This window comes from Coregonus lavaretus (assembly GCF_964263955.1).
Source record: "Coregonus lavaretus genome assembly, chromosome: 9".
Classification (NCBI taxonomy): Eukaryota; Metazoa; Chordata; class Actinopteri; order Salmoniformes; family Salmonidae; genus Coregonus; species Coregonus lavaretus.
This window is the reverse complement of record NC_139996.1, coordinates 18,749,103-18,762,648: the sequence shown is the minus strand read 5'-3', so window position 1 is coordinate 18,762,648 and position 13,546 is coordinate 18,749,103. Positions and strand designations below refer to the sequence as shown.

Sequence of the window (13,546 nt, the reverse complement as noted above, 5' to 3'; positions counted from 1 at the left end):
TACAAGGTCCCTATTTTACAATTACATAGGCTAGTCAAAATGGGTTGTAGACGAAATAATGAAAAGGGCTGTATTGCAGCCTCAATAAATAGACAAAGATTTGTAGTTGAACAAGTCATTGCATGTATAGATTATTTTTTTGACTTGACTTGAGACTTGACTTGAAAACTTGTGACTCTACTCGATTTGACTTGCTCTTAGAATGTACGACTTGGACTTGACTCGAGTCTTGACCCGTTATACTTGGGACTCAACTTGAGACTTGGACCTTATGACTTGAGACTTGCTTGTGAGTCGAATAATAGTGACTTGGTCCCACCTCTGTTAGCTACATTATAACCCATGTCCTTTATATGTGGGCTACATTGTGATATTGTATAAGTATTGGTTAGGCTTTAAAGTTCAGACAAATGTGTAATGCCAGAAGAAAATCTTATTCTTTACAGCATAAAGAGGAAGTTCACACAACATTCTCTCTGTGAATCACACATCATGTACAAACTACATACCGCTAAGGACTCTTTGCTCAAACAGCCATGAGCAGACAGGTAAGGAGATAAGGAGGTTGTCAATAACTGGAGTTACTCAATAACTAGAGTTTCTTACATTCATTATTATATATTATCTTTAAGCATTTGGACTGTACTACAAGTTGTGCAGCTAATTGAAGGGATTTTTACAATGATGTCAGCGGCCGCGGTCCCCAAAAATCATCCCTGACCTCTACAAAAACCAATGGGGTGCTGATTACATGAGCAACATACAATAGTACTGCTGATTAGGTAGATCAGATCTAATTATGCCATAGTACCTGTCTGGCTGCCTGCATTCAAGCCATTATCCTCAGGTGCCTTTAAATATTATGCAGACTTGCAATAATGAGCTCCAATTTCCTCTCAGTCACCAGATTGGGAAGCTGCAGACATTGCCTGAGCTGGGCTGGCAGAACAGCTTGTGGAGCTGGTGATCAAGCAGTGTGATTAAGCCCCAACTGTGAGAAACTCTCCCTCTCTCTGTTCACTCCAGTTTAGCTCTGTGCTGGTTGCAGTGATCAGTGTCTGTCCCATATGTTGCTGCTTCTGAGATGCATCGACTGCTATTTGATTTGAAATATACGTTTGCCAAAACACCCTAATTACTGGAAGTGTATGGTGCAAGACCAGTGCTCTGATGGAGAAATTCGAAGATAAGAAGATAAGACTAAAGGATACTGGGCGTCGTTACTGTTCTGCTTCCTGCAAGCAAGTGTAGTCTGAAGCAGAAGGAAAGCATTGCTACAACCCACATTACATCTCTTCAGTGATCTATATGAAATATGTAAACTTAGTTTAGTATCCATTTTCAACTGGAATAATTTTTGTCGGCCTTTCAGTGGCTGGCTCAGGGATGAGTTTAGATTTTTGCATACTAGTACGTGTCAGCTGTGCATTATCGTTCTTGTACACTTCGTTGCGCTGTGGTGCATCTGCAGATAGTACCACACAGCCATACATCAAAGAAGCAAAGTTCAGTTTCATAACGAAACGTCACATCCGCTGAACGCTGCTAACAAACTCAGGTACTGTTATGTACTTCTATTTTGTTTCTATTTGGAAAGTACAAGGGACATGAAAGAACATGCATTTTAATTGAATCAATAGTCCGTTTTTGTCCTCCAAGCATCGTCGGATGTCATCACAATTAATCCTTCTTTAGCAGCCTATCAAAGCTGTCAAGGCAGCTAGCTAATTTAGCTAACGTTAGCTAGCTAGCTAACTGATATCACACATTGACAAACCAATGTTATGACCATATGACTGATGTGATATTTGTACAATTCTTCATTATTACTAAGTTGTTAAGTGCTGAGTTTATGTTTACTTTGTTTTGATTCACAAAAAATATATGTTTTGTATTTTTTATAGTCGAGTTTGTAGCAAGCTAGCTAGCTATCTTGAAAAGGAAATGTCATATTACTGTCTTTGTTATATCACCCCTAGGTCAGACCTGCATTGGTGTGTGACTCTGCACCCATGTTGCGATTAGTCACAACGTCGCTATGCCTCCACTGTCAGCGGATTCGACGTCTCCCCCCTCTCAGGGCCTTCTCAAACCCGGGAGGCACAGCAGAGAACCAGGTGACCGTGGAAGCCCTCTATGACCTTTCTGTGGACATCCAGAAGATCCGCCAGCTCAAGGGCTGGGTCCTGCATCAGAGCCCTGCCTACGTGAGTGAGACGGCCAGCCTGCTGCGGGACATGGGGGCAGAGGGGCCCATGATTGCCCGGGTCCTGGAGCTCTACCCCGAGGCGGTCCTCTGCAGCCCGGAGCAGCAGCAGGCCCAGAGGGAGCTGTGGAGGTCCGTCTGCCCCAGAGAGAGAGACCTAGTGGGCATCATCGAGAAGTTCCCCGCCTCCTTCTTTACCTCCTCCAGTCACCACGCCAACCAGAGGGCCAACATCGACTACTTCCAGAGTTTACACCTGAACAAGCGCATTGTCACCAAGCTGATGGCCAGTGCCCCCCAGAGTTTCAGCTGCCCTGTGGGGCAGAACGAAGAGATGGTCCGCACCCTGCAGCAGGCCTATCTGGAGCTGGGGGGCGACGCGGCTAACATGAAGATCTGGCTGCAGAAGCTGCTCAGTCAGAACCCCTTTGTTCTCCTCAAGCCCCCGGAGGTGCTGAGGGACAACCTGCTGTTCCTCAGAGACCGGGGTTTCACCACCTCAGAGCTCCTCCGCCTCCTCTCCAAGCTCAGGGGGTTTGTCATCGAGCTCAACCCGGACTGCATGCGCCACACCCTGGCCTACTCGCAGGAGACCCTGGGCTGCTCAGAGGCCGAGCTCCGAGACATGGTCCTCAACTGCCCAGCCTTGCTCTACTACCCTGAGGTCATCCTGGCTGAACGCTTCGAGGGCCTGCTCAGAGCTGGAGTCACTATAGCTCAGATTACACAGACTCCAACCGTTCTGGAGCTGACCAAACAGATAGTAAGTTACCGGATCCAGAGACTGCAGTCCTATGGCTATGATGTACGGACAGGCAGCCTACAGGCCCTCAACGGCACTAAGAAGGACTTTGAGATGAGTTCTGGTAAACTGCAGCTGCGACGGGAAAGACCACTCTTCAACCCTGTTGCCCCGTTAAAGGGTGATGATTGACCTTGATTTCATGGTCTAAAATGCAGAACATTCTTATATCACCATAGGGAGGAAACTTGAATCAGGATTTTCTTTCAACTGAAGGGTATTACTGAGGTTAGGAGACAAGCTTGCCTTGAAAGTAGTCTCACGCAGCAGACAATTCCTCCCTAAGTGCATTTAGCCTGGGGATAAGGTTACCTTGAAAGAGGCAACGCTTGATTTTATCTGTGCAATATTTAAATACTATTTGGATAGTAATAATATTTGGATATTATGATGCAATGTTGAATACGTGTTAAACAGATGTTTTGCTGTGTGTGGGGAATTGCCTATGTATTGAAGCCAATATGTGTCAAAATAACCCCATCAGAACATCATAATAAAACAATTTTATTGATTATTCATGGTTTTGTGTATGAAAGGTATCATTGAAGGTACACTTTTATAAACAGTAATGAGCTCTATACACTAATTTGCTCTACAGCCAGTGTCATTGTGGATAACATGATCTCAGTGTCTCGATGGCAGCATCACTATTGTCCCCTTAAGCAAATGTTTTGTACAGGATTTTTGTTTTATTGGCAGATAGGATTACTCTATTAGTCTTTGAAGTGCTGAAATCAAATACCAGTTAATTTCTGCCTGACAGGGAAAGCAAAATATGATTTATTTGGTTGGATTTGCAAGAGCTTTATTACCTGTGCGTATAGGTCTAACACACTGTCTTGTCTGATTTGTCATGGGTATAGAACTGATATTGATCTTTTAAATGCAACTGCCAACTTGGCTTGTATTGAGAAAACTGTAGTGGAGTTACATTTAATATGTGCAGAAACAAATTTGGTGTGCTTTTCACCTGCCATACAACAAATATGAGTGGTTTTAGATTAGTGCGCACATGTTTATTTCAAGGTAAGAATCACTATGCAGCCTTGCTGAGCATATAGGCCTACCCCAAACCTTAGCTGAACATACTGTACTGTAAGCTTGTTTTAAAGGCCTCGCTCAGTGTTTAAAGCCTGCTGGAGCCCTTGAAACATGCTCAGAGTGCTTTTTAATGGGGAGTGAGCAGCACAGCTAACGAAGTCATGACTTTATGCATCAAGGTCGCCAGCTCACTGCCAACCAACAGACTTTGGCAGCATTTGAAACAGCATGTTATTGCATATAGTGAACTACTTTTGACCAGAGCCCTAGGGAATAGGGTGCCATTTCAGATGCTTCTATAGTCTGACCAGAGGGGGGAAGAGATCCAGCTTAACAAGACTGCTTCATCATTCCCCCATAGCCTGTATTGTTAACAGCAAGTGCCTGTAGTCATGGCAAAAGCAAAATATGTACATGTTAATGAAATTGGGTTCTCCAAAGGGTATTTTTATGTGATTTGGTTCTAGTACCGAGTCATGTACAATTTCAAAACCAGACGGCTATAAGGATATGTTTGGGTTGGGGACATATTGCAGTCCCAAAAGTTCACTTTTATTTTCTACAGTCAGTTTCAATGTCAGTGACTTCTCCCTCATACGTTGTCACACCGAGTTATATTCAGTAACCTCCAAATTGGTGCCATCATTTTTAAAACTGAGTACTGACCTCTTTTGGTACTACCTTAACTTTTTTTACGAGCTCAAATACAGTATGTTTTCTGTTAAAAGGTTTGCTTCCATTTGAGTGTAATAAACAAGACCATGCGAAGTGCATAAATGCTAATTATGTCTTTACTTCTCTCTTTCTCTCTCCCTCGCTCTTCCCTCTTTCCCTCTCAATGATGATCCACTGTCACCACGTCCTGTCTGCTGCTCCACGGCGACTGTCAGTCTGAATTATCTCCTAAAGCAGGAGAGGTTAATAAGAGGGAGTATAAATTGTTCTTTTCCATTTCAATGTGACACCAGGTATTATTAGCCCGGGTTACACATTGCTTTTATGGGGCATAACTCAGGGTAAATATGAAAATAGACGACACTTGCAATTAAAATGTATGATTTTCAGCTGCAGCGATAGCATGGCAGAGTATTAAGGTGGTAAATATTCCATGTCTGAGGTCAGTAGGGCTTGGAGAATGAATGTGTGCTCAGAGACCACTGCTAAGCATCTTTCTCCTCAGCTGTTATAATACCAGGATCTCCCAGACATAATGTGCGTCCCAAATGACACCCTATTCCCTATGTAGTGTACTACTTTTGACCAGGGCCCATAAGGATTTAGGTGCCATTTGGGACATATCAATAATGTTCCTCAGTAAAGGTTACCCTTATGGGATACATTTCCCCATAGTAATTTCCTACAAAAGTTGTCTGAATGGATGTGGATAAGAAGTTCTTTGATACACAATTATATAGAGGACATAAGGTCATAATCTGTCTGACAGTAATCGGTCAGTTTAAGTAAAGTTCTAAGAAACTGGTTCAAACATCACATCCTATCCACATCCATGACATTGGATAATGTTGTAGTAAGAGGGAGGGAAAACGGAAATTGGTTTCAGGGGCCATACCCACTTTGTTCTCTATGTCCTGTCTTGTGTCTCCATCTAGAGGATCACTTACTCCAACACTGTATACTGGAAGATGGAGTTGAATACATTTTTACTGATGACAAGTATTCGATTAGCCATGATGACATACAATATCATGCCAAGTTGAAGAATTTAAAGGAACTGTATTTAAGTATCATTACAACTTTCATCACTACATTGGAGACATTCTTCAATAGTAAACATTTGCAAGAAATCTAATAGCTCTCCTACACCTTTCAAGGAACATAATTCAGAATAAACATTCAATAATATATATTTCCTGTATCATTTAAAGCACCAGTTGACATGAAACACTCTTTTGAAATCATCATAATTACAAGTATAAAAACCATTCCAGCCTTTGGGCAATGACTCCATACCGTAAATCGCCATATGATATGAAATATTCAGACATAAATCGTCTTAAATATCAGAGCATACGTTAGAGCAAGAGTGGCCTGGGGTGAGTCATAGCAACGTGGGCACTGTCAGGAACAACCACCTCCATCCCTGGTGCCCACTTGCGCTGACGTAGGCTCTGACTCAGAGAGAGCCATTGGTTTGGACCTTGCAGAATATTACTAATGAGGGGAGAGGATAATAGGGTATTGATTATGCATCAGACAAGGAAGGCCACTATATGAGACAGCAGTGGCTCAATCATCTGTGGCAAACGTGAAAAGCTGTCTGTATTTGACAACACCAATGTCTCGCTTCCAGACAAGCTAAACACCTTCTTCGCCCGCTTTGAGGATAACACAGTGCCACCGACGAGGCCCACTACCAAGGACTGTGGCCTCTCCTTCTCAGTGGCCGACGTGAGTAAGACATTTAAGCATGTTAACCCCTGCAAGGCTGCCGGCCAAGACGGCATCCCTAGCCGTGTCCTCAGAGCATGCGCAGACCAGCTGGCTGGTGTGTTTACGGACATATTCAATCTCTTATTTTCCCAGTCTGCTGTTCCCACATGCTTCAAGATGGCCACCATTGTTCCTGTACCCAAGAAAGCAAAGGTAACTGAACTAAATGACTATCGCCCCGTAGCACTCACCTCTGTCATCATGAAGTGCTTTGAGAGACTAGTCAAGGATCATATCACCTCTACCTTACCTGTCACCCTAGACCCACTTCAATTTGCTTACCGCCCCAATAGATCCACAGACGATGCAATCGCCATCACACTGCACACTGCTCTATCCCATCTGGACAAGAGGAATACCTATGTAAGAATGCTGTTCATTGACTATAGCTCAGCATTCAACACCATAGTACCCTCCAAGCCCATCATTAAGCTCGAGGCCCTGGGTCTGAACCCCGCCCTGTGCAACTGGGTCCTGGACCTCCTGACGGGCCGCCCCCAGGTGGTGAAGGTAGGAAACAACATCTCCACTTCGCTGATCCTCACCACTGGGGCCCCACAAGGGTGCGTTCTCAGCCCTCTCCTGTACTCCCTGTTCACCCATGACTGCGTGGCCAAGCACGCCTCCAACTCAATCATCAAGTTTGCAGACGACACAACAGTAGTAGGCTTGATTACCAACAATGACGAGACCGCCTACAGGGAGGAGGTGAGGGCTCTGGGAGTGTGGTGCCAGGAAAATAACCTCTCACTCAACGTCAACAAAACAAAAGAGATGATTGTGGACTTCAGGAAACAGCACAGGGTGCACCCCCCTATCCACATCAACGGGACTGCAGTGGAGAAGGTGGAAAGCTTCAAGTTCCTTGGCGTACACTTCACCGACAAACTGAAATGGTCCACCCACGCAGACAGTGTGGTGAAGATGGCGCAACAGAGCCTCTTCAACCTCAGGAGGCTGAAGAAATTCGGCTTGGCACCTAAAACCCTCACAAACTTTTACAGATGCACAATTGAGAGCATCCTGTCGGGCTGTATCACCGCCTGGTACGGCAACTGCACCGCCCACAACCGCAGGGCTCTCCAGAGGGTGGTGCGGTCTGCTGAACGCATTACCGGGGGCAAACTACCCACCCTCCAAGACACCTACAGCACCCGATGTTACAGGAAGGCCAAAAAGATCATCAAGAACATCAACCAAACCACCCGAGCCACTGCCTGTTCACCCTGCTATCATCCAGAAGGCGAGGTCAGTAAAGGTGCATCAAAGCTGGGACCGAGAGAATGAAAAACAGCTTCTATCTCAAGGCCATCAGACTGTTAAATAGCAATCACTAGCACATTAGAGGCTGCTGCTGCCAATTGAAATCACTGGCCACTTTAAGAAACGGAACACTAGTCACTTTAATAATGTTTACATATCTTGCACTACTCATCTCATATGTATATACTGTATTCTATTCTATAATATTGTATCTTAGTCCATGCCGCTCTGTCATTGCTTGTCCATATATGTATATATTCTTAAATTCCATTCCTTACTAGATTTGTGTGTATTGGGTATATGTTGTGAAATTGTTAGATATTACTTGTTAGATATTACTGCACTGTCGGAGCTAGAAGCTCAAGCATTTCACTACACCCGCAATAACATCTGCTAAACACGTGTATGTGACAAATAAAATTTGATTTGATTTGATGACTAACAGTAACAAATATGACTGGGATGGACATGTTGACTAATTTGATTCATTAGTGTTATGGAACTGTGCTGATGCAGTCACAGACACATGAGATGAGAGGCAGAGTGAGTGGGACATTTGTAATATACAAATGGATAAAGATTTTTATTAGAATTGCACTGGACAACAGAACACAAGGTTCCGATAGGATACCCTGCTTATTGTATGTGGTGTAGTAAACATTGTTTAGTGCATTCATATAGTTATTTACTACATTTTATGTTAGTTTCACGAGTAGATATGGAAAAAGATCTCAACATTATAAAAATAAAACGGGATATACATGGGTAGAAACCGACATCAACATAACATCTCAATCCACAAAGCCAGTTCAAAAAGGCACCGATGGTCTGACAAAGAATAGTCAGAACGTTTGTATTTATTCAGCTCCACAGATCTCCCTCTTGAAAACGTCAAATTTAAATGTAACCCCATTCTCCTCTTGAATCTCATTTGGTACTCCAGGAAACCTAGTTTGAGGTTAAGGGAAACAAAGGGACAACTTAGACAGATTGATGATGACACAACAAGCTTTCTAACACTTGACCTGACATGTGTGGAGTGGACCTGGTAAATCAGAACAGAGAATATAGCTTATCAAAACAGTCCAAAGTGTAAGCAAACAGTGCTGCACTGCTTAGAGCCAGGAGAGCAGAGAATAAAATATGCTTCCTTATATCTCTTGTTTTCTAAAAATGCTTTGGTCAAACTGCGGGAAAAAGACATCACAGTGGAAGTCAGCCATGATGTCAGCGAGGTAGACAAGGTCACACCAGGGATGCATCAGGCCTCCTGATGACAAGGGAAAGGTAATGAGCTAATTTAGTGGATGGACTGTCCTAGTATAATGAACAACTTAATCAATTTTGATCCACTTAAAATTCCTAACCCACATATTGGATGTAAAGTCCTGGGCCCATTTTAATTAAGCATCTCAGAGTAGTGCTGATCTAAGATCAGGTTCCCCCCTATCCATGTAATGTTATTCATTATGGTCTAAAATGAAAAACTGATCCTAGATCAGGATTCTTACTCTGAGAGGTTTTATGAATAAGGTCCCAGATCATACTGTACCACAAACTTCGACCACCCATAATGAGACACAACAGTTACCTGATAGACCTGTGGGCCACCCACCACCCAAATGGTCTCCACCAGGTCACAGAGGGGTTGCATGGAGGCCGACACCACTGTCAAAATCCTGACAGAGGAAGTGGGCATGCTCCGGGACAGTGCTGGGAGGAGTGAGTGACACCCAAAATAACCAATCATTTCTAAATCTACATTGACTATCTTTGACTCTGTTGTCATTAGGCTAAATGATCTACTGAAGTGATTTACATGATGAACTTTGAATACCACTCATTGAAGTTTAAAAACATTGTGTTAGGTTGTGGACTGTGTGTGATTGGTAGTAGGCCTAGTGTGACTATCGGCTTACTTCAGAGTGGTACTCAGGACCACATGGAGGACATTGGGCAGCATTGAGTACAGACTGTCTGGGTTGGAGAACCAGCAGCCCCTGCCCCACACCATCATGTTCATCCTCACATGGCAAAGAGTAGCTAGATCATTTGGAACTAGTAACTATTTAGTTCCTAATAGTGGATATTGCTTTCAAACTATCAATGGCTGATTAACTCAAGTTATATTATCTACGCTTGTTACATAAAAAGTGCAAAGGTCAATTGCATTTCAACCCAGCTTCATTGTCTGCATTTTCCTGTGCTCTACTATTCCATTATACATGTAAGCTAAAAGCCTTGGACTCATATTGGAAATCAATCAAAATTACCTGGTTGGGAGACATTTGTGGTAGTGTCCAAAAATAATTTGAATTCTGTCCTGTGAAAGCAATATTTCATACATTGATTACCATTGGACCAATATCCTTTCCCAATGCTCCTATGTATGGACTTAAAGCAGTGAAACACAAACTTAAAATGTTTTATTCATATTGAAATACATGTGGGGTGAATTCAGAAAGAGTGGGACATCATATAAACCGGGACAGCTTAATCCTGACGCTTCATTTACCGGTCTGACAAGAGAAAATCGAAATTATTTTTACTAAACCCTTGCAGAGAAACCACATGATCAAAATCAGATCACTTCATTGGTGTGACATTATCGAGCGGGGCAGAGCAAGCTTCAAACAGGAAGCTCACCCCGTAAAGCACATCATAAAATCAGTGACATAGTTTTATAATTTAGCATAAAAAAAGCTGTCATAAATAATTCACAGTGCCAAATTGTGATGTAAATGTGCACAGGCCTACTATGTACTGGTGCATCAAAACACATACAAAAGTTGCCAATATTTTGTTTAAATGTTGTAATTCAGCCTTTTTTTTGTCCTGCTTTACCAACCATAGCTAGCTAAAGTAGGGCAGCATGGAGTAGCTAAAGTGGGACAGTCTTACAGTGAGGGAAAAAAGTATTTGATCCCCTGCTGATTTTGTACTTTTGCCCACTGACAAAGAAATGATCAGTCTATAATTTTAATGGTAGGTTTATTTTAACAGTGAGAGACAGAATAACAACAAAGAAATCCAGAAAAACGCATGTCAAAAATGTTATAAATTGATTTGCATTTTAATGAGGGAAATAAGTATTTGACCCCCTCTCAATCAGAAAGATTTCTGGCTCACAGGTGTCTTTTATACAGGTAACGAGCTGAGATTAGGAGCACACTCTTAAAGGGAGTGCTCCTAATCTCAGCTTGTTACCTGTATAAAAGACACCTGTCCAGAGAAGCAATCAATCAATCAGATTCCAAACTCTCCACCATGGCCAAGACCAAAGAGCTCTCCAAGGATGTCAGGGACAAGATTGTAGACCTACACAAGGCTGGAATGGGCTACAAGACCATCGCCAAGCAGCTTGGTGAGAAGGTGACAACAGTTGGTGCGATTATTTGCAAATGGAAGAAACACAAAAGACCTGTCAATCTCCCTCGGCCTGGGGCTCCATGCAAGATCTCACCTCGTGGAGTTGCAATGATCATAAGAACGGTGAGGAATCAGCCCAGAACTACACGGGAGGATCTTGTCAATGATCTCAAGGCAGCTGGGACCATAGTCACCAAGAAAACAATTGGTAACACACTACGCCGTGAAGGACTGAAATCCTGCAGCACCCGCAAGTCCCCCTGCTCAAGAAAGCACATATACAGGGCCATCTGAAGTTTGCCAATGAACATCTGAATGATTCAGAGGAGAACTGGGTGAAAGTGTTGTGGTCAGATGAGACCAAAATCGAGCTCTTTGGCATCAACTCAACTTGCCGTGTTTGGAGGAGGAGGAATGCTGCCTATGACCCCAAGAACACCATCCCCACCGTCAAACATGGAGGTGGAAACATTATGCTTTGGGGGTGTTTTTATGTTAAGGGGGCAGGACAACTTCACCGCATCAAAGGGACGATGGACGGGGCCATGTACTGTCAAATCTTGGGTGAGAACCTCCTTCCCTCAGCCAGGGCATTGAAAATGGGTCGTGGATGGGTATTCCAGCATGACAATGACCCAAAACACACGGCCAAGGCAACAAAGGAGTGGCTCAAGAAGAAGCACGTTAAAGTCCTGGAGTGGCCTAGCCAGTCTCCAGACCTTAATCCCATAGAAAATCTGTGGAGGGAGCTGAAGGTTTGAGTTGCCAAACATCAGCCTCGAAACCTTAATGACTTGGAGAAGATCTGCAAAGAGGAGTGGGACAGAATCCCTCCTGAGATGTGTGCAAACCTGGTGGCCAACTACAAGAAACATCTGACCTCTGTGATTGCCAACAAGGGTTTTGCCACCAAGTAAGTCATGTTTTGCAGAGGGGTCAAATACTTATTTCCCTCATTAAAATGGAAATCAATTTATAACATTTTTGACATAAGTTTTTCTGGATTTTTGTTGTTGTTATTCTGTCTCTCACTGTTCAAATAACCATTAAAATTATAGACTGATCATTTCTTTGTCAGTGGGCAAACCTACAAAATCAGCAAGGGATCAAATACTTTTTTCCCTCACTGTCTAGGCTTTTCCAATGGAGGAAAAATATCTAGTTTACATTAGGGACCCCCTGTACTTAGGTTAGGCAGGTATCTGGTTCTTGTAGTACTATATCCTGTAAATGTTCTTGTAGTACTGTTATTTGATTGAATTCAGAAAAAGGTCCGTTGTCAACAGGTGACATGTGATTGAAGTCGGATTCCATTACGCTTATTAAGATAGTGGACACTTAGTAACTTGATAACATTTAATAACAGTGTAGCAAAGGATCTTGTGTAAATTCAGAATTAGTGGGACACTTTTTGCATTTCCGTCGTCTGTCTGTAACCGCTTCAGACAGCTATCCAACATATTAGCCAAACACATGATACATTTCTGAAATCCTCAGATGTTTCCTAATTACACAACTGTAATTAAATTGTAATTGGGGTACAATTAGGACTATAATTACGGTGTCCCAATTTATCTAACCTCCTGTCCCAGTCTACCAAATGCGAACTGAAAATATGGTACACAAATGGCTGTGTCATGTCTCCTGTGAATATGATATCAACATTTGCTTATTTTGTGTGATTAGGAAACATCTTGAGGATTTCAGAAAATGTATCATGTGTTGGGCTAATATGTTGGATAGATGTCGAAAGAGGTGACAAAGATGACTGAAATGCAAAAAGTGTCCCACTAATTCTGAATTTACACAAGATCCTTTGCTACACTGTTATTAAATGTTATCAAGTTACTAAGTGTCCACTATCTTAATAAGCGTAATGGAATCCGACTTCAATCACATGTCACCTGTTGACAACTGGCCAACATTGAATGCATACATTGAATTCTAATTATTCTAAGTACATTGAATGCTAATTATGCATTTAGGACACAAATGTACAATGCGCATCAATTAATGATCCAAGTATACATGTTAATGGAGATCAAGTAGCCTAAATTCTATGAAAAAATAAATGTATCACATTGTTATCATTGAATAATTCTAACAATCATGCAATTATGTCATTTGTAATACTGGCTTTTAAATAGCCTAAATTTGAAACCGTTACATTACATAACATCGCCTTAAGGGAAAAGGGAATAATGCCATGGCAACTGTCAATTTGTTCCTATTCCAATGTTGCACGGTTTCCTCTGTACTTTGTCCGCACACATCTTCGATACAATACAAGGTAAAACATGATGAACTGTCTGGTTTACTTCGAGATGCAACGTGGTCTCAGAACATTTCGTATTATTCTGTAAATAAATCCGAGACACTCCATATAGTATGATATGTTACATTTCGTATGGTAT

General features: G+C 42.4%; 1 protein-coding gene and 1 pseudogene across 2 annotated transcripts; one reads left to right on the top strand and one right to left on the bottom strand.

The window, feature by feature from the left end:
• Positions 1–1,515: 1,515 nt before the first annotated feature.
• On the top strand, positions 1,516–4,821 carry LOC311134431 (transcription termination factor 2, mitochondrial-like). The gene is made up of 2 exons (XM_084168111.1): positions 1,516–1,558; positions 1,980–4,821. Exon 2 carries the CDS (start codon positions 2,013–2,015, stop codon positions 3,138–3,140), a length of 1,128 nt encoding a protein of 375 aa, XP_084024237.1. The 5' UTR covers positions 1,516–1,558; positions 1,980–2,012; the 3' UTR covers positions 3,141–4,821.
• A 3,799-nt stretch (positions 4,822–8,620) lies between these two features.
• On the bottom strand, positions 8,621–9,786 carry LOC311135088 (dihydrofolate reductase-like; annotated as a pseudogene). Its single transcript has 4 exons — positions 9,683–9,786; positions 9,355–9,476; positions 8,919–9,033; positions 8,621–8,711 (listed from the first exon to the last, which is right to left on the bottom strand). The product of its transcript is annotated as a dihydrofolate reductase-like (transcript).
• Between the last annotated feature and the right edge of the window lie 3,760 nt (positions 9,787–13,546).